The sequence below is a fragment of the Anas acuta genome, chromosome 4, assembly GCF_963932015.1.
Source record: "Anas acuta chromosome 4, bAnaAcu1.1, whole genome shotgun sequence".
Lineage (NCBI taxonomy): Eukaryota > Metazoa > Chordata > Aves > Anseriformes > Anatidae > Anas > Anas acuta.
In genome coordinates, this window is record NC_088982.1 from 8,378,945 (window position 1) to 8,400,323 (window position 21,379).

General features: G+C 41.3%; 1 protein-coding gene across 7 annotated transcripts in view; it reads left to right on the forward strand.

The window, feature by feature from the left end:
- Window positions 1-21,379, forward strand: part of NSD2 (nuclear receptor binding SET domain protein 2) — a 105,497-nt gene that overhangs the window by 25,668 nt on the left and 58,450 nt on the right. For 3 of the 7 annotated variants that reach the window (XM_068679687.1, XM_068679685.1, XM_068679683.1), the window contains exon 2: window positions 14,277-14,901. In XM_068679687.1, coding sequence (XP_068535788.1) covers window positions 14,305-14,901 — 597 coding nt within the window. In that variant the 5' untranslated portion in view covers window positions 14,277-14,304. Of the gene's footprint in view, window positions 1-5,369; window positions 5,458-7,823; window positions 7,842-7,978; window positions 7,998-14,276; window positions 14,902-21,379 lie in introns of those variants that run through there. The other 4 variants (XM_068679686.1, XM_068679688.1, XM_068679689.1 and 1 more) reach the window with 4 other exon arrangements.

A 21,379-nucleotide genomic window follows, 5' to 3' on the forward strand; every position in this document is an offset into this window, starting at 1 on the left:
CGCCGCCTCGCCTGGCCGCGGGCTGGGGCTGAGGGCGCTGCCCCGGCCCCCCCTGAGGGAGGCGGTGGTGTGGTGGTGGTGGTGTGGGGCCGGGGTCTCTCCTCACAGGAGGTGCCCCCCCCCCTCGGTTTACCCGCCCCTAACCGGGCACCTCCCGTTTCCCCTTTTGATTTTCCTGAGAGGAGGGGTTTTTGTGTTATTTTTTTTTTATTATTTATTTTTATGGGTTTGTGTTGTGCCCCCCCCCCCCACACACACACCACCACCCCAAGCTTGCGCTCCCCCCTCAGCCACCACCGCTACCTGCCCCTCGCTGAGGGGCCGCCGTCCCCTTCACCCCCAACCCCCCCCCTAAATCCCTCCAACCACCCCAAATCCCCTCCCCAACCCCCCCAAATACCTCCCCACCCCCCCCCAACTCCCCCTTTTCCCCTTTAACCCCTCCCTTATCCCCCCCAGACCCCCCCCCCCCCAGCCTGCCGCAGGAGCCGTGCCTCGGGGGGGGCGATGCCGAGCCGGAGTCCCGGCTGTTGCAGCTTCATCCTTTTCCCCCCCCTCTTCTCCTCGCCTTCCTCCTCCTCCTCCTCCTCCTCCTGGGCTCTGCGGGGGGCCAGGGGCAGCATAAAGGGGTGAGGGAGCGCTGCACCCCCCCCCCCCCCCTCAGGAGCTGGAGGTGGGGGGGGGAGGTTAATCAGTGCAAAGCAGAAAGAGAAACGCAAAAGCAAGAGGGGGGGGGAAGCCGATGAAGGGGAGGGAAAAAAAAAAAAAAAAAACACCCCTAAAAACCCTCCCCTGGGATTTAAATCTTCCCCCCGTCAGGGGGGGGAGCAGCCAGGGTCACCCCCCCACCCCATGGCATGGGGGTTTGGGGAGGTGGGGGCTGCTCCTGCCCCTTCGCTGCGGGTGGGAGTGGGATCGCACGGCAGCAGGAGTGAATGTAACTCTGGAAATGTATGGAGGGGGAAGCCATGTTTGATTTATTCCTCCACTAAACACTGGTGTGATGATCCTTCCACTTACACCCTCCTGCGCTCCATCCTGGACCGGTACCGGAGGAGAGGCTCGCTAGGAAAACGGGAAGAAAACCTTCCTGCGAAGGCTGTGGGGCTGCCTGGCTCGATCTGCATTAAGGAGGAGAGGATAGGGCTCTTGCAACTTGAATTGATATTTGTGTGGTAAAAGAGCCTGGGGAACTTGTATTCCCAAGGCCATAGTTACAGCTCATCCGCTGTGGCTTTACCGCTCTGGGGGTGGAGGAGGGAATTTGCCACACTTCTTGAACGTATTTATACTTGCTTTTTTGTTTTTGTTTTTTTTAAATATGTCGGCTGAAAGGAGGGGTAAATACTAGTAGAAGTGCAGAGACAGTAAACACTGTATTTAAACAGATTTCAGAGAAAATGGGCCTGTAGCTAACAGCCATTAAACAGGCAGGAGGCTGGTATCAGTCACTGCCCATGTATTTTGTGTGTGTGAACAGTTTCCTTATTGGCATTTGCATTAAAATTGGTTTATAATGATTCTTAAATTTAGGAGCTAATGCTGCCTGTGCTGAGTAAGCTAAACGAGGTCTGTGTTTAAAAAAAAAAAAAAAAAAAAGAAGATATGCTTGGCTTTCAAACATTTTCAGACATCTAAGGAAGGTAACTGTAAACACTGTAGGGTGGCAGTGAAGTTTGTAATAGATTTTGCAAAGAGTCCTTGCCGGTGGTTTATGTGGACAGATGCTTACTAAAATTCCTTAAACATGGAATGTGTGGCCAGGGCTGAAAGAATAAATTGGTTCTTCACCAACATTTTTGTATGTAAGTAGAATCTCTGTGAATTTATTGTTGAAGCTATTATTTGCTTGTTTTGCTGTGGGATTTTTTCTCAGGAAATGCAGTATATCAACCTTACTAAACTCCTCAATTTCACAGTGTGGTATTATTTGACTGTTGGATGTAATCATTGAATAAAACCACTGTTTTGCAGGACTACTCAGGGCTCAGTACTAACAGTATATGCAATTTTTTTTTGGTTGTTTCAGTAAGCATCTACTTCCTATTTCCTAAAACATGCGGGGATTTTCATCTAGTTGGTAGCCATCAGAAAATGTGACATTTTTCCACAGTATTTAAATGTAAAAGCTCTGGATGTTCCTGGGGACTGCATGGCTAGTTGTTGTGAAGATTATAGGAATTCCACCTTCATACATGCTCAGAAAAAATCAGATTTGGAAAGTACAGTGAAACCTATAAATTAATCAAATTTTATTAGAAAATCTCAGAAGAAAACTAGGCCGTGATATTTTAAAGGGGGTGGAATTAAAGTGGTTAATGCATTTGAAATTAAATGTAAAATATTTCCTTTTAATTCAGTATGAGTCCAGCAAATCAGCAGTAAGAATGAAAAAATATTTGTGTTGTAATATCTGTGGGGCTGTATGCTTTTTTCTGATGCCTGTGGTTGTTTTGCAGATGAGAATATTGCATGTAAATTACAGCTGCATGCAAAAGACTGGTTATTACACCCCCAAAAAACTTTTTTTTTTTTTAAGACTGGAAGCAAAAACAATGTGTGGGGTGTTGCTTTCTAGTATTTAGCAGTGAAATTGATGTGTGTGGATGTTCGTGTGTGTGTGTGTGTGTGTATTTGTGTCTATGTATCTGAGCTCGCGTCCAAAACATTGCGCTAGCAGAGCAGCCCAGGAATGGAAAGAAGGGATTGTTTTTCAGCGTCCTATTGTTTGTGGCCCATTCACCTCTCACTTTTGCACTGAGCCTGCTTTTTGTTCCACCGGTGTCAGTGCGCTTCCAAAGCGAGGCCTGATTTCTCCGGGCTGATAAATGCGTGTCTTTCCTGGTGGTCGATCAAAGCCTATTGACTACCCTGGAACTCCATGCATACATAAAGGTTCACCTGCTCGGGGCAGATTACTGGATCAAGGACGTAGTTTATGATGAGAAGATACAGGCAGGGTTCGTGCTGCGTTTCGGTCACCTCTGGTCACTCCCCCTTACGTAACTACAAAGACATCTTGTAGGTTTTAAGCAGAGAAGACGGTTGAATGCATGAAAATTGCACGTATTTTTTTCCTGTAGAATGAGGTGAAGCACCTAGCCTTTTCAGGGGGAAAAGAAATTCGCCTCTCCTCGAGAGCACCGGGCTGCACAATGGGAGGCACCCATGGAGCGATGCTGCTGGAAACAGCAGATCCCCTAACAGTCAGTAAACAAACATCAATAAAGAAGCGCTCGATGCAACTAATAATAACGCTGTAGATGATGACTGCGTGTTTTAATACTGCGTTCATGGCTGTATTGTTTGAGGTCTTTCTGAGGTTTTTGGCAAAGACAAATGAAACGGCCTTAGGGTTGGGTAAATACGCTCTGGTATCGCTCTTGCATCCAGGCTTTGGGTGAAGAAGACTGGCGACACTGAAGCGAATCTAAGCGGATAAGTAAGTCCGCCTTTCCAGGAAGCCTTGCTTTCCAGTTAGGGTATAGCTTTGAAAAAAGCCTTCCCTGAGGATGTACTCTGGCCTCTTGGTGGTGTAAATGAGGAGGTGGAGATGGAATGCGCCAACCAGGATAAGTGGGCATGTGGGAAAGTGGGGAGAGAGAAAAACTCCCATCAGGGCTTGGCACAGGAGTCTAAATTTCCTTTAGTGCATAACTGTGGAAGATTTGGGAGAAAGGGGGTGATGAGGAGAGCCTCGCTGTCATGCCAGCAGTCACCCTGCAGCCTGTAAGTTGGGGTGGCCAGTCGAATGGGTCGATTAGCCATTTTATAAAGTTAGTGGTTACTTGAAAAGCTTTGCTTCTGAGAACGCTTTTTGAAGGAAGAGAGAGAAAATACCCAAATTCAACCTTCACTGCAACTTCAAATTGGCTTCCCTATGACCTGCAGTTGTTGGAGGTAATAAGACAGCTGTATAAATGTACTAAAGGTTTTTTCTTTTGGTTTACACTGACAGAAATTACAGAAGTGATATATCAAGTACTGTTTGTAATCTTTTTATCAAATTGATGGTGTCCAGTGTAGTTACTTCATGTTTTCTAGCATCAGCAGGAAGGAAAGTATTTAGAACGTGTTACAAGGGAAACTTAGGTCATACGTACTCTGTTCTGCTGCCCTTCTGGTGAACAGCAAACTATGAAAATACCCAAGATTCCTGGGAACAGATCATATATACTAATACCTCGTGTCTGGTGATGATAGGTTAATGCACAGTCCATCATGCATTACTTCGCTCCCAAGCAACTCTAAACTTTAGCACCAGCTAATCTATTGAGTCTCTGGTGCATTTGAAAGGCTGCTTCTGTCTGGAGCATGAAATAGGCCATCGCGCAAACTAGTGCTCTTAAAATGTGTTTTGTGTGCAGCAGAGAAATACCTGATAATCATGGTCGGACCAAAAGTGAGGCTTGTGCTATACTTTTTGCTACCGTTCACCAATAATACCATTGCATGGAAATTGTTCTGATAGCAGAGCGGAGTGATGAGCCAGCCATGTGTGGAAAGGAGATGTTTGAAAACCTTCACTTGAGGGTTTCATAGCAATGAAATTGAATTGACTAGGTATGGAAAAATGAAGCGCCGCGTACTTCAGAGTATTCTTATCTTAGACAAAATTACTTTGTCCTGGGGCACCGTCGATGCAGGTTCTGGCATTTGACATAATTTGGAACTAATGAAATATCTAAGTGACTTAAAGCATGTGTTAAATTAAAAAGGGTTACTCAACAGGTGATGGCTCAGTTTCTAGTTTTGTCCCCATCCTTTTAACTTGTCCTATTTTTAACTTAGTGCAAGATAGCAATTTGATCTTGTTTTGAACTTTGGTATTCAGCTCCCCAGTACAATTTGGAGCTATTTTATATTCATCCATATTTGGAGGAAGGATACATATGTGGCAAAGGACTGAAAAACTATAGCATGATGTGCTACTTTCCTCCTAGCCATAGCCTGCTGCCGCATAATTAAATATAAAATTAACAAAGGGGGGGGGAAACCCAACCCTTCTGCAAGCTGAAAGGTACTTCAGGATTTTTTAGAGCCTATTCACGTCCTTGATAAGGAGTCCTTAAATTGGAATAGACTTTCATAGAAGCTTTAACATTTTTCTTGTGCTGTCTGTGAAAGATACTGTCAGGTTTCCCTGTGACTCTTTAGAGAAGCACGGGGTGGTCTTGTTCTGTTGGCTGATGGAGACGGGCATTTAACTGTCCTTCTGAAACCTTTTCTGGTCTGTACCTCCTACTAAAGTACTGACATATCTGTGCTAAAACACACAGAACGATTTAGAAGCTTGTGTTTTAAACTAATAATCATCTTTAAACATATTTGGCCTTGAAGACTAACCTCAGAATTCCATGTTTTCTTAGCCACGATCAAAGACAAAGCAGAGCGTGAATGTTGTCCTGTTCTCTGCGTTGTGCCCTGCTGAATAATAGATGCACCGAGGAGCAGAAGGTGAATATTTTGTGACAAAAATATTTTTGAGAAAGAAGGCTGAGGTTAGGTAAGATTTTATTAGAAATGTGATCTGAACTTCATTTGAAACATTTCGAAAAACGACTGATAAAAGAATAAAAGCAGCCCTAGGAAGAAGCTGCAGTAGAACAGCCTCCTGTCGTAGTGGTCGGGACCCATTTCATTTATTTATTCATTGTAATATACTGAAGTGTAAATGTGCCCGCTGTGGCACGGGTTAGCCTGTGGAGCTGAGGTTCACGAGATCGTGTGTCAGATAAATCAATTGTGGAACTTGCCAGCCTTGGTGGGATGCCATCGGAGCACAGAACCTGGCTGCACTGGCACTCAAACATCTAAACTGGGGAGTTATCTGTGTAGTGAAGAATGCCCAGATTCTAGTCTGGTAATAAAGCCAGAGGGATTTAAGCCAAAGAATGAACCTTGGAGAGCAGTGTAGGATGGAAGAGATGAATATGGATCCTTTTGCTAGCTGGAGCAGTTGCCAGAAACGTTCAATCAGATACTTCAGAATGAACTTAAAGTTGTGATTTTTCTATGGATGCAAACTGCAGGCTATCAGAAGCTGCTGTGTAGTAGCACTCCTGAATAAACTGGAAACAAATGTTGTGAGCCAATCTGGAACGCGACTGAAATTCAGCAGCAGTACAGAAACAAGGTATATAATTAATGAAATAAAAAGTAATAGGCTTTAAATGTAATGCAGAAAGGGCATGTACAGGATCTATTCAGCAGTGGAATGCTTGGCTCCAAAGTGGTAGTGATAGTTGAGCCCTCAGAACTTCTGCAAGTAATCATAGCAACTACAATTGCTTAACAAGGCTTGTTTCGACAGTCAAAACTCTAGATTTTCTGATAAGAAGCAGTTACCTCAGAATTTCTCTAAAGAGCTGTGTTTGATAAGGCAGTGAACTAATCCGCAGAGCTAATACTATGCGAGGTGAAAGGACAACAAAAGTGGCAAAAAAATGCCCATTGTAAGGCTCTCAAAGCAGGGTTGGGAAAGTGGGCAAGAAGGTCAAGAATTGGCTTGTTGGACGGGAAAGTGTTTTATCTTTCTGTCCCCAGGTGAAATGGGTAAGCCACGAGACAGCTGCAGAAACATAAAACTTCCTTGTAGTCTCTTTACCTGTAACAGTCATACTAATCTCTGCTCTGGAGACATTCTTCGTGTAGACTGAGTGAAAAATGTAGAAAGGGAACTAAGAGCCAAGAGAATGTGGTAATGCATTTTGGGAAAAGCCTGTGAAAGTCCTGGCACAGGGAGATACTTTGTACTTCAAACAGTGTCCTAAACAGAAAGGCCACTTATTAGTAGGTATTTGGATTTGTTGGGTAAGTGTCTAATGGTAGAGACTCTTGTGAGCTTAGTCCTTGTTTGAGTGCTCCTGCTATATGTCTGTAATTTGTGTGTGCTAGCTTTGCTTTGAAATAATGCATTGATAGGATAAAGAACATAATTTGACGTACATGGTTACAGTTGATGTGTAAAATGCACCAGAATTAGTACAGCATGGCCAGGATTGCATTGTGGACACAATTATGTTGATCAGATATGAATATAAGCAGGTTCTGGTGATAGGTGCAAGTCTACCAGTAAAAGGCTGTAGTGCATTTGAGTTAGTATTACCTCTCTTTGAACATTACCTCCCAGGTATGTATAAATATATATATTTTTACAAGCGTTACCTGACCACATTAGAGATGCACTATCAGTTTGGTGTATTGCTGCTTGTACAACCAGAAGACATGGGCAAATACTGCGCTGTGCTGAAGGTTTTGATGCTATATTCATGTAGCTGGGCCTTCATACTGGTGGCAAGGCCTCATATATCACCAGCGTCACAATACAGCTTTTTACGATTGCAATGCACAGAGTATGCTTCTGGCATCTAAATCCACCTACCTGGGTAATGCAGCAATAGATACAAAGTGTTCTAAGAGGTCTAGGCAAAATGGTTGTATCTTTATTAAAATTAGCTGTTATCTGATCTGGGCAATGTTGTTTGTTTCTGTAGAGGTGTAGCAGATAGCATTTTCTTAATCCTACAATTTGATTCATTGCTTACATTGATAACTTATTTTCTGATGTCATCCCAGATTTGATCATCAGAATATGCATGATCAGAAATGTTCATGACACAGCGAAGCATCAGGCAGTTCCTACGCTGTCATCACTACAAATGAGAGGAAGGGCAGGATCATTGGCCACAGTGAAGAGGAAACATTATAGTGCATTAACCTGCAGCAGTGAGTATTATGTAGAACCAGAGGATCCAGGTCCTGAAGATATGGTGCAAGGAGCAGAGGCAGGCTGCTGAAAAGAAAAAGCTGTAGGATTAAAGAAGGCGTGGGAAACAAAGGTAGGCTTGGAGCAGGTGAAAAAAAAAAAAAAAATCAAAAAAAAAACAACACACAAAAACAGCATGAACGAGGAAGGAGCTCTGCAACTAAGTGCTGAGTTATTTGAGATTGCATTTGGTTCGTCCTCAGAGAGAGAGAGAGAGATCATTTCATTGGTGAGTAAGCACCTAGGCTGTATTGTATTGTCAATTGTTCTGCCGGAGAGCAGCCTTTCCTTAAGCAGAACCATTTGGAAACCCCCAAGGAGGCAGAGAAGTCTCAAGTATGCATTTGAAAAAAGGGCTTTTTTGGATCCATTTGCTAAGCAACTATAAGGGCCACATACTTTATTAAATTCTGGTGGTAAATCCAGTAGTTTCTGCCATTTTAGGCACTGATGTTCCTCGCTGCTTATCAGCAGAAAAGAAGGAACTCTTTTCTATTTGATTTGTGGCCCTAGAAATGAGGAAGAGATCTGTAATCTCCCTTCAGTCAAAAATACATCATTCTACAGGAATTTGCTCAAATCTGTCTACCTTACTTAACCACCCACCTTCAGTACCAGGAGTGAAACTGACAAAATTCAATTTCTTCTGCAGTGGCAAAAAAATCTTGATTTTGAAGACAACAAATTAATGGGGAGAGTTCCTGTAGTAGAATCTTCTAGCCTTATCCTCAGCAGCAGAGGTTGGTTACAAGGTTTTTCTGGAGAGGAACAAAAAGTTCATCAGTTTTGTAAACTTGCTTTTTGCAATAGCAAGTAACATTTAGAATGAAGAAATTTTTCACTTGCCGTTGTACAATTCTTAACTGTACAAGCTTGCGTTCTGTACAAGCTCGTATTGCCTATTGCCTTCTCCTGAAGGCAATAAATGCTTGTTTCAGTTGATGAAAACATTATGTCAAATAAGTTCTGACATGTTATCCATTAAGAAAAAAGCAAAATTAGAGAAGATTGATAATTTAAAAACTTTTGGTGGCAAACAAGTGCAAGTGCAACTGTACTCATGCTGGTTATTGTAACCTTTTCACACAATTTCAAAATATGCTTCATCTTCTTCTGCAAAGGCATGCTAAGAGTCTATATAAACATAATGTGCTGTAAGGATAAAGAAATTTTGTTGTACTCATTCAAAAATACTTTGTAGGTCAGCATTGTCAACTGACAGGTTAACTGGAATCATTGTCTATCTGCAGTGAGACTAGTTAAGTCTTTACTTCAGGCGCTTTTAAACTTAACTGTAGTCCAGAAGAGCCTTTTTTTAATTTTGATTTTTCTTTTCTAGGTCTTCTAAACAGAAAATACTAGTGGTAAATTGTTAGGAACATTTGGTATAATGATTTCGGGTTATCTATTAGCTGCTACAGTAACGTTTTACTTTGTGAGAAAAGCAGAATTTGCTGGATAGAGCTGGTTTACAACAGCTGTTGGCAGACCCACAATGTGATTTTCGGTTAGGCATTTTTTCTGAACGTAAATCAGAATTACTGTTCAGTAATCCTCTAGTAATTTTTCATTATTGTAATATGGTGTAGAATAATCACTGCACGACAGAGAACATCTTGTATGTCTTTACTCCTATTTGATATTCTGTTTTTTTCAATACAAGGTAGTAGGAATAAGCATACGCCAGATTTTCAAATGTATTAGTGGAATGTATTGTAACTTTGATAATCTCTAAGTATTTTGTCTACTTCTGATCTGAAAATAGGAATAGCCTTTGGCCTTAAGATTGGTGAGAGAATGGAGAGGGCTTACTACAAAGTTACCTTTACAGAGAAAAAAAAAAACAACACAGTAGCCATCTATTAGCTTTTTCAGCAGCAGCTGAAAGCCTGATTTGTAGGTAATAAAAATAGCTTTTGTGGATGTTCTTTTACTGTGAATTTGTTTCTAGATATGTTGTCCCCCCCTTAAGTAATTCACCTGAGAAATGGCTTTAAGAAAAGTCTGAGACAAAACAGAAGTGGTATTTCATAGTGGCGCTTGTTGTTGATTGTTTACTCTGTTCGCTCCCTTTGGCAGAATTGGAAGGAATGGACTACTCCATTATTTCTGACACACAAGAAAAGCATCTCTGAAATTGAAGCAGATGTGGAAGAAGTGAATAATAAATATCACACAAATGATAGTGGCCTGGACAGTGAAGGAGGAATGTGACATGCAGACTGACTGCATTTGGCACATGACTCCTGTCATATGACGGACCTTCAAGTAATTAATAAAACCATTTTAAATGTCTGCAAAATAATTTGCCTTGTGTAAAATCTGGTTTTGAGTATCAAAATACATACAAAGCCACTGCCAGGACGTATCCTTGTCCTATTAAAATATCTAGAGACCTTTCTCTGATAAGTCAAATCTCCTTTTGCTTACTGAAAGCTATTTGTTCGCAGGCCAAAATATCATGTTTATTCAGCAGACTTCTGGTCTGTCGTGTTTTTTCCTCTTTGTTAGTCAAAATTGTACTTGTTGGGTCACCAGACAATATGGGGCGATACTAGCTTAAGCTCATTAGCTGCTATTAGTGTGTGGTGCTTTTGTCCCCTGCCTTTCCCTCCCCTCCCCCATGCTTCCTTTTCTGTAGATACGGTGTCATCTAGAAAAAGATAAGGGATTGCTTTTGCTTCTATGTGATACGGCTGTCCAGCAAGAGTGAAGTTAATTTAACTATAAAATCTAATCGTATGCTGAGCTGCTTTTGGACCTTACTCTTAGAATTCTGATCAACCAGATCTTTTCTGTGATCTGCCTCTCCTGATCCTTTAATGTCCTGTATTCTAGCTCTCCTTACATTAATTCTGAGCTCATGGTACTCCCTGTATCTGCTGCTGATCATTTTCTTTCATCACCCCTTTTCTTCTTTTCTGCTCTATTGTCCTTTTTTCACAAAATGTCCAGTCCTTCTGCTTGCTTATGATATTTTACTACCGTCAATTTAGGACAGCAAAAACTGTGCAAAATTTAACTAGCTTCAAATTTGCCCTTCTTTCCTGAAGCCTTTTGTTATTCCTGTGAATGTAGATTTTCTAACATCTTCATTTTAACAGAATCCCACTACAGCTTATTTTTTAAGAGAAGGACAGAGATGTGACAAAGGGAATTGACGACTTCCATCTCTTCCATTGGGTTGACCTAGAAATGGTGACTGACATGCAAGTTGCTCTCTGTGTATCAGCTCCCTAATGGAGCTACTTGACTGTATTTGCTTCCTCTTTTTCCACTACTCTACCTCTTACGCTATGTCTCTTTTCATTTGTCTTGATTAATTCTTTGCATAAACATGGTCTATTTTCCATATTCTAAAACCTGTATGCTACCAGTTCCGATGTTCTTTCTGATTCAAATTACCATCTTTGTCTTCATCTCCCCATTTACTATTGACCTGGCTGCATTGCCTTCCTTTTACAAATTGTGCATCTGGAATTGTTCTCTCTGTAGGCTCCAGCAATTAGAAGAGCCTTTTTCAGTCTCATTTTTTTCTAGTAGTGCGTATTAATACATAAACCAAACTTCACGCACAGGCATATTATCCAAATCAAGGCAACCCCTAAAAATGCAGGGTCTTTTGCCCATGGTCTTGTTGGTCTTCCTATTTTTATTAATATGAATTTACCATCCTTGGGTTTATTAGCTATAGAGAGAGGAACTTGATTACTTTAAGTCACATCTTTTCACTTGATTATTTACTGGTCATTGTCCAGACAAGGCCTTGAGAAGCTTGGTCTGAGTCGTCCCTGATTTAAGCAGGGGGTTCAACAGACGATCGCAGGAAGATGATCCAACCTAAGCTATTCTGTGACTGTCACTTGTGCAGTACATCCAGTGTTTTGATGTTGAGTATGCTACTAACACAGTCTAATTTGATTAGCTATTGCTTTTTGAGTTGTCCTGGTCTGCCTCAACCTTGATGTCTTTCTAGCTTAAAGAAATAAGCAGTGAGAATAAGAGTTGTTATTAATCATGTGGAAAAAAAATAGTAGTAGAATTACAGGTGGAAAACAAACAGAACAGTTACAAAATGCAGATGTCCTGATCCAGAAATCCAGACCCTTGTAAGCAGCTAATGGAGCCAGGTTATTTTTATTATTTTTATTTATTTATTTACTTTAACCTCGTAGTTCATCAATTGGAGGTAGTTGCACAAGACATTTTCGGTGCTGGTCCTGGTGTGAGAAGCTGTGGAAGTGGGGAGCTGCAGTGTTTAGTGCTCTGGCCAGTTGAGGTAGCCACTGGAGGGCGTACGCAGCCACAGAAAAGCGAGCACTGAGTTTGCAGCTGCTCATTTGTAGGCTTTTTTTTTTTTCTTTTTAGATAGGGGGAATTTGGATGCGTAGATCGAATCTCTGCTTTGCTTTCTGGTTTACTCTATTAAGGATCCGTGATTTTGCAACAATTTGGTGTTTTAGTTTTGTTTTTATTTTATTTTAATTGTAAAATATTTTAATGTTGTCTCAGTAACCATAAGCCTCGCATGTTCTTTAATGGGTTTGTCTTTCTGTTGAGATTTATAGAATTTGCCATCAGTGGTTACTTAAAATAAATGTGATTTCAGTTAAATCTGCTGAATCACGGTTTAAAACGTTGTATTACTAAGTGAATTGAAGTCTTTAAAAATTGCCCATGTTTTATGAGAAGATCTTGTGGAATTATGTGCGTTCTCTTTTGGTTTACTGAGTTCTTTGTTCTGCTTTGGTGGGGCTTTGAATTTCCATTTACCTCTGATTCTTCTTTGAAAGGGTTAATGCTGTTGACAAATTCCACTTGTATTATCAGAGATTTCATTGATAATTTGGACTTCATCTGACTAAAAAGAGACTGGAACCTTTTCTGTCACAGACTCCCTTGGTAGGCTCTTCCTACTTTGTTAATGCCAGCTTTTCAGGCTGCTTTTGTCCCTGGAGAATGCAACTTCCTTTGTCCCCATGTTTTCGTCTCTCAAGTGAGTCAGTAGAGCTTGCATGGAGATGCACCCTTTTATCTTGTACATACCTTAAGGCAGTATGTTAGGGAGGATGGGAGCATTTGCTAAGGAGTCCTGGAGTTTGATGTTTAGTTTGTTGTTGTTGTTGTGCCTTTTTTGCATGAAAAGGTTTCATTTTCATTTTTAAGTTAAGGCTTAACACTCTCACAAAAGCTTTACCAGGCTAGCGCAACACTCCCTCTTAAGTATTTGTACGCTGCTACTCCAGACACAGAGGCATCAAATACGTGAGTTCTGTAAGTCATAAGAATTGTAACTGTGTATGGTAATGAACAAGTTGATAAGGTTTGGAAGAGATTTCTTCCATAGTAACTGGCAATTCAGCAGTTATTCACTATGTTTTTAACTGCTTTTTGGAAGCAAATGAGACTGGGCTTGAGGAATCTTTGGCTTGTCATGGGAGTTCATGGACTTAATCACATGTGAAATGGATTACCTGAAGCCTGGGTGTGATGATGATTATGCTGGGATTTTGTAACATTTCTGGCAATGTATTTCTCTGTTGTGTATAGTGAACCTGCTAATATGAAGAGTCTATGTTTATGACTTTTAAAAAAGAAAGTGATCGTGTTGCCAGATTGAGGAGATAAAGCCAGCACAAAGGAGTCTTTCTGCCAGATATATTTGTTTGCTGATATGGTATAAAGCTGAAATGGGCAGGGCTAGATTTTAGAACCCTCAGAAAACATGTCTAGGGCTTATTTGGCTTGTTGGATTTTTTTTTAAATCTATATGAAAAATGGCTGTTAGATGGTGTTACTTATTAGAAACCTGAAACTCCAGCAGTTGCTTTGACAATTTATATTTGGCACAGTGTGCCCACTGGCTTGTAGGATGGTCTGGTTCCCAGTGGACTGGTGTTCATGATACAAAATATTCACCTTTTATTCGTTTTCATTGCTTTAGAGTTATGTAGAAAACTGAGCTCTATGGATTCCTTGGGAGGTGTGCTTAGGTGGAAAACTGGGGGGTCTGTTCGTAGGACATGGTGGAGAAGCTTGTGATGCTGCTGTCCATGGTGTAGTTGTACAGTAAAGCAGCCTGTGGGGTTTGACTCTGGCACAACCTCTTAGAATGAAACTCAGATGTTTTACATTGTTATTAAGGATATTAACTTGTGTCTAACTCTTGTTTTGAACAGTGCAATACCTCTGAGTAATTCGTGTGGGTAGGACCCATGCTATAGAATGTTAATAGGTTATTTAAATGAAAGCTTTTAATTTTTCTTTATGGTTTTATTTTAATAAAATGACAATTTATCAATCTATTTTTCTTGGAATCTTTCGTAACACATTAACAGATACTAAAGTATTTTGGTTATGAAGTTTGTAAGCAACACTTTTTTTAGTAAAGTTTTGAATAAAGTTCATTCTGAATGTTATGCCATTGGGGACATCTCTATCTAAATACTTGGTAGCTTTTCTCATTTCTGTATTACTACAGATATTTTGTCTTTTTGTATTCTTACAGCAGTGTAAGACTGGAAACATCTGGCTGAATGGACTTTAGCATCAAAAGAAGCTCTCAACTGTTAACTCGAAAAATTAACTACATAAAGATGAAACAGGTACCAGAGATCCTTGGAAATACCAATGGGAAAACTCAGAATTGTGAAGTTAATCGGGAGTGTTCGGTCTACTTGGGCAAAGCACAACTTTCTGCCACTCTACAGGAAGGTGTCATGCAAAAATATAATGGCCACGATGCTCTTCCATTCATCCCAGCTGACAAGTTGAAAGATCTAACTTCTCGTGTGTTTAACGGCGAGTCTGGGGCCCAGGATGCCAAGCTGCGTTTTGAACCCCAAGAAATAAAAGGAGTTGGAACACCACCGAACACTACTCCTATCAAGAATGGCTCTCCGGAAATCAAGCTGAAAATCACTAAAACCTACATGAATGGGAAGCCTCTTTTCGAATCTTCCATTTGTGGAGACAATGGTGCAGATGTGTCGCAGTCAGAGGAAAATGAACAAAAGCCAGCAAACAAGGAGAGGAGAAACAGAAAAAGAAGCATAAAATATGACTCCTTACTTGAGCAGGGTCTTGTTGAAGCAGCGTTAGTGTCAAAGACTTCAAGCTCCCCTGAAAAGAAGGTACATTTTAAAACATTTTTATTTATTTTGTTAGATTTGTTTGTTAGTCATCCTGATACTTTGTTTGTTCATATGTCAGTTGCTATTTCAAGTATTTCAATAGGTGCTTCACCTGAGCAGGTCACTTTTTATGATGTTCTCACTCTGTCCCAACTAAAGATAAATGCGTTGTAGTTCTGATCCGTGCTTTTTGTCTAGATTAGGAGGCCCTCCTAATTCTGTTTCCACACAAGTAAAGTAAGTCTCCAGTGCAGGTCAGGGCATGTAGTCACATGGGATGAGTGAAAGAGAAGCTTCATCCAGCCATGCAGCCAAGACCTAGCCAGGACGTGCACCTGAGCAAGGGATTTTTGGAGGCTTCCAAATTTAGGCATAGCCTGTACCTGGTTTTGGCAGTTCAGATGTAGTCCTTACCTTTACTTGTGATCTGAAAAGAGCTGACTTTGCTTGCTATAACCTAGTGAAGGGTACTGCGTGGAAATGACTAGATACTTCTATTACATGTCATTAACCTCTGTGATCAAGGAAATCTGTTCTTTTTGTTTGTTTGTTTGTTTGTTTGCTTTTTTGTACATAAGCAGAAGTGGAAATTTCACTTTAAAAAAAAAATCCACATTACCACATTGAATATAAGAGTGCTGCTAGAGCTTTTCCCTCGTTTAGGTCTTCTTGCTAGACTCCATTTAAAGGAAGGTAGCTTAAACTCATTTTGTCTCAGGGAAAGAAACCTACGTAGCAGGGATGTTTTTGTGGATTTCTCACTGATAAACATAATATACTCAGTAGTGTTGTATAACAATGGTGGTAAATGTTGATGAAGGCTTTGGCTGGTGAAAAGGTCCAGTTTTTACACACTTTAAATGCAAAATGAATGTTATTTTTATTTCCATTATCTTCAGGTTTACTGATAAATGGTGATTCTTACTCTCTCTAAAGGTTACACATGCAGAGAAAAACCACATACATTGCTGCTGTATTAATGATTTTGCTTGCCCTTGTTTTCATTAAAACCACTTAATAAATGAGTTTATAAATATGTGTGAACACTCTAAGTATTGAAAACATTATTTATGATTTCAATACATTATTCCTTGAGTGATCAATATTAGTATTTTCAGGATTTTTTGAAAGAGTTTGTTTTCTTTAATTTTATTAAAGAGAATGTGTTAACACTAATTGGTTCAGATTTATCCAAATTGTTTCTCGGAGGTAAAAAGTATGGGTATGGTCAGTGGTTGGAATAATTCTTGCTCATTGTTAATGAGCAAGGGCAAATTGAAAGAAAAGGTGGTGTATTTATTAGCATTAACAATTCTAGCATATATGTTTGGCTTTATTTATTAAAGAGAAGGCAATATTTAGTATGCCCATCTCTGTAGTTTATTCTAATGCCTTTCACATCGGTTGCCAGTTGAGGCTGGCCTTTAATTTTTTGTGATGAGTGCCTCATTTAAGATTGGTCTGGGTTCTCTCAGTTCTTCTGTGGCCAGGAATTGTCAGGAAAAAAAGTGTGAATGCTGTTTCCCACAGCACTTAGGACTTGATGGCTGGAGAGTGGTGCCAAACCAGTGGGCCACCAGCCTGCCAAAACAGCCCAACCACCTGCTTGATCTCAGGCTTTGCAATATTATAACCCTGCTCTTTTCGGAGCACTTGGAGCAGAAGGGTCAAGTCTCTGCTTTTGGTGTATTTTTTTTTTTTTTTTTCTTTCCTTGCATGGTGCACTTTAAAGCACAAAGGGCAAATGGAAAAACATTTAAAGATCACATGACGTTGTTTTGTGATAAAACTCCTGAATTGTAAAATGTCCAGGGCTTTTCTTTCTCTTACAGGGAGGGTTTGCAACTGTTCAGGTTTAAAATAAAGGAAGGAAATCCATGCTAAGGAACGTGCGGGAGGAGATTTTTCTGATTTGTTCACATGTAGGCTAGCAAAATGCAGGTGTTCTCTGTGATCACAGCTGTAATATCTCAGTTATCAGCGTTCTTTAGTTTCAAGCCCCTGCTCTGTGTTATTTCAGTGCCGACATCCCAAGGCTGCATGTTAGTGCGTTGCACCGTGGTTTTGTGTAGTTGATTGTGGCCGCAAAGCGGAAGTTAGAAAAATGTCCTTGGAATAAAAGCTGATTAATTTTGTTCTTAGATAGCTGTTTACTGTAGGTTATAAGTTAATGTAGAACCTGATTGTCTGGTTTGGGTTCTGGGCTGCTTTTCTCTCTCTGTTTCTTGTTGTCCGAGCTCTCGCTCTTCTATTCAGCAAAAATTGCCACGGTTCAAATACTGCCTTTTGTGTAAGGTAATTATATCTCTGTTTGATGGACGTACCAGATTGCTATCTTGCTGAGGTGAGAAGCATATCATTTAACAAATGTTCCACTGCTCTGTTGTTGGGTTTTCTTGTTTGGACATTTTTCGTTAACATAAAGGAAGGTTGTCCAAAACTTTATCTGCGAGCTGGTCTGCAGTTGGGAATAAATGTGATCTCCCCACCTCTGATGTGATTTAGGTTTCTGTTGACACCACAGCTTTTTCCAGGCCTCCGAGGAACAGCTGTGCTGCTTTCACTTTCCCAGTTTGAAGGAGAGGAAGTTGTACAAATCATGGCAAATCCCTCCCTGCAATGCATTTCACCCACTTCCCTCCGCCTCCGGTACCTCTCCATCAGAGGAGTTTGTTTTAAAGGAAATAGAGCGAGTACATAAATCTGCAGCTCTCGTGCTGGTGGTCCCAAAGCAGGGCTGCGCTCTTTAGCCCTAAGAAGGGCTCAGTGTGTGATGCAGACACATTTGAGCTTGTTCTGCAGAAGACAGTCTGGGCTTAGAAGTAGCAGTTTGCCCTTTTGGCATAGCCTCCTGGCATGGCTTCCTAGCATGGGTGCAGTAGCTCCAAAAAGCAGCAATGCTGTGTCCGTAACAAACCTGGACAGTCCACGAGCTGCTGTACTTGCTAGCTTAGGGATTCCAGCTGTGCAAGATGTACGTGATCCAAAAGCTGTACCTTCCACTTAGCTTTCTGTCTTGTAGTATTGTACCAGAAACTTGGCAGCGTGTTGCGCTTCTGACTCGACAGTCTGTAATGACTTTGCAGCAGCTGCCTAGGGACAGTAGTAAGTTACTGGAGAAATTTCAGTAGGCTACGTCGTGTTTGTTGCCATTTCATCTTCACAGAGAAAAACTGTTCTGGCCAACTCCAATATATCTGATGGCTACATAACCTTATGGGACCTTTCCTAGTGAATGGCAAAGATTTAGAAGCTGAGTAAAGGTAGAACAGAAGCAGTCTGAAGATTGATTATCTGCTGTTTTTCACGTTTCTGTGCTAGATACTGAGAGGTACGGCCCACAGAAGGTGCTGATGTTCTGCCCACTACTTGCAGCTACTCAGTAGAGCCAGGCAGAAACCCACAAGTTCCCCGTTAGACGGGAGAGCTGTGCTCATCAAACACTGATTAGCCTGTTTATAGCTGCGAGGAGTGGAGGAAACAGACATATCAGAAGTGACCTGTTCTGTTTTAATTACCCCCCTACCCCACCCCCCCACCCCCCCCCAAAAAAAAAAGTCAAGTAGATCTTTTCCAGGAGGAAGACTTAATTTATTGTTTTTCAGCATCAGTTAGTAGGAATTCCTGGTTGCATAGGACTAAATAACTTGCTGTGATACATGCAGCTAAACTGCCCCAGGAGCCAGGATCTGCAGTTGCGGGGTAAAGTGATATCTTGGACTTTAACTTTTCTTAATAGGCTGTTGTTGAGGTATCAGAGCCTGTCTTCAGGCAAGTGATAAGACTGGCTTCCTGGCTGCTGTCACTAGAAACCCAGTGGAGTGGGAGTCACCTTAAAATCTCTTGTGGTGATCCCTTCAGGAGCAAGAGAAATGACGGCTTATCTCCTCTTTTGAAGGATTCCTGAGCTACAGTTATGCTTTAGCCCTTAGTAAAGGATTATGTTTAGCTATGCCTTGAAAATTTGTTTGTTCTAAGCAGTTCGCAACATGCAGCAGTAATTGTTGCTCTGGAATTTCAAATCATTCATTCTTAATGTCTCACAGGAAAAGTATTTTAAAGAACTACTTGAAAGCTAAGCAGCACCAAAAGCGTACAGCATCAAGAGTATACTTGTTTTGGGAGAGATTAAAAGCTACGGAGAGTCTTGGAGTGGATACAAAATTAATTGCAGAAAGCTGAAGTCTTTTTTTCAAGGCTCTCTTTACCAGGCTTCTTGTTTTTGTATGTAAGTGTCCAAAACAAGTATGCTTTTTGCTTAAAGCTGTCGTCTCAATAAATATTTTGTATATTTGAGTGGGAAAATGTGAATGTTTTTCCCCCCAGTATTCATAAACACATTGGTGAACGAATCCAAGTCAAATACAAAGTGTTTTGGTGTGATGACAGAAATGATGCATGCAAATAGCCGTAACAAGTCAGATCCAAGGCCCATCTAATTCTGCACCTCTGCTCAGGCAGGTGAGGGTCAGCAGAAGCTGCACAAGGGAAAGGCATAGGGATGGCAAAGCACGGAGCGGTGCTTTCTTAGGACACACAGCCTCCAGCAGCTTGTGACTCAGAGGTTTCTAGAGCTTGTGGCGATGACTTTGAAGTTAATAGCTGTGGATGGCTGAATTCGTGGAAGAAAAGCTCAGCTGCTTTTTAAGCCAGTATGAACTTTTTGCATGCGTGACATCCTGTAATGGAGCAAGATACATATGATGTTAAGGGCCTGTTCTTTTTCCTTTTTGGCTTGCCACCTATTTCTCTTGATGATATTTCTCATAATACTAGAAGAAGGGATTGTGAACAAACATCTCTCTTACTAACAGCTTTATAGATTTCTCACAAACGTGGTCATTTTTTTCCTTCAGCTTGGAGAGCCCCAGTCCATTTTTCTACATAGAGAAGCTAATCCAGAATGTTACTCCTTATCATCCTTCTTCAGAACTTTGATGCCCTTTGGGTTCCACTGTCTGCTTTTTTGAGAATGAAGGGCCAGAACAGTATAAGGCATTCAAGATAAGATATCTTGTGGATGTATACAGTGGCATGACAATGCCTCTATGTATTTTCTGTTACATTATCTATAATGTTATATTTAATTGTAAAAAAAAAAAAAAAAAAAAAAAAGCATTTGGTTGATTCTTAACTGTTTCTATGCCTTTTTTCTCTACAATATGTCTTGAAAACATGGTGGCAGAAAGAGGATTTGTCACAGAAGTACCTGAAAATCCTTGTCTTGGGTCTTCGTGTATCCAGAAATACTCTAATAAATTTGTGATTCCTGGACCCCAGATCAGATCTATACATTCCTCTCCCACCCATCTCTTACAGAGGGTAGTAAAACACAGGTGTGAGTTTTCTAAAGTTTTTACAGAGCCAGCTTGATCAAGATGAGTCTGATTCTTAGAGCTTTCCATTCAGCATCCAGTGACAGTGACCCTGAGCAATGGGAATACGCTGCTTCTGAGCCTGGGCTGCTCGTGTAGGGGTTAGCTGTGAAGCAGGGCCCTCAGGTGATTTTTTTTCAGTAAAATACATGGCTACTTCTTGTGCTGGTTTCATCCTGCTGGACAGCTGAACTCCAACACAACCAGCAGGGGGAGGGGTATGATGAAAAGAAAAAGGTTCCTGGCTTGAGATAAGGATAATTTCGTTAAGGGGAAAATGAAGAGAGGAAAAAAAAAACAAGCAAAGGCCAGGGGGAAGCAAAGAGAGAGAGAAAACAGTTGCTCCCTTCTTCCCATCAGTGAGCAATGTTTGGCCACATCGTGGGAAGCAGGGCCCCAATATGCGTATCAGCTGTTCAGGAGCAAGCATCATCTAATTTAAAGGCTGATTTCTGAAATGTGGAACTTTTCCAGCTGCAACCTCTGCCCCTTATTCCCTGTCACTGGTGTCACGTTCAGGTTCTACGTAGTTTGTTACACTTACATCATCTGATTGTTGTTACATCCAGCACACAGCTGTATATATACTCTTCAGGACTGTTCCCTGTCCTTTAGCACACACACAGAGATTGTCTTCCTGTCCTGTGGGCATCTCCCAATTTGTCCATAAGAACCAACAGTGATTTAGGCCTCAGGACAGGAGAAGCAGCTTGCTGGCTGCCAGCACCAGCTTAGCTCGAGTCATTGCTGCACTCACCCAGCTGCTTGTGAAGCTGACCTGTCGTTGGTTCTGCAGTGTCTTCCTACAGCAAGTAACCCAGACCAAGATTAGTTTCTCCCAGGATTGAATCTCCTTGAGGCACACGTGTGATATCCCCGTCCTTTTGCATCACCCACCAAGAGCACCCAGGTCCCTTGGGCATGAGTGGGTTTGCTGTTTCCCAAGGCAGGAACAACCCACGCTGCCTTCCCCAGCCCCTTCCCTGTGTGCACTACGGGGACTTTAGCTCCTCCTGCGGTGTGCAGGGGGTTGTTTCAGCAGGACCAGGATGGTTATCAGATCCTCTGGTGTTAACTAGCCATGTGGCTTCTGCTTAATTTGC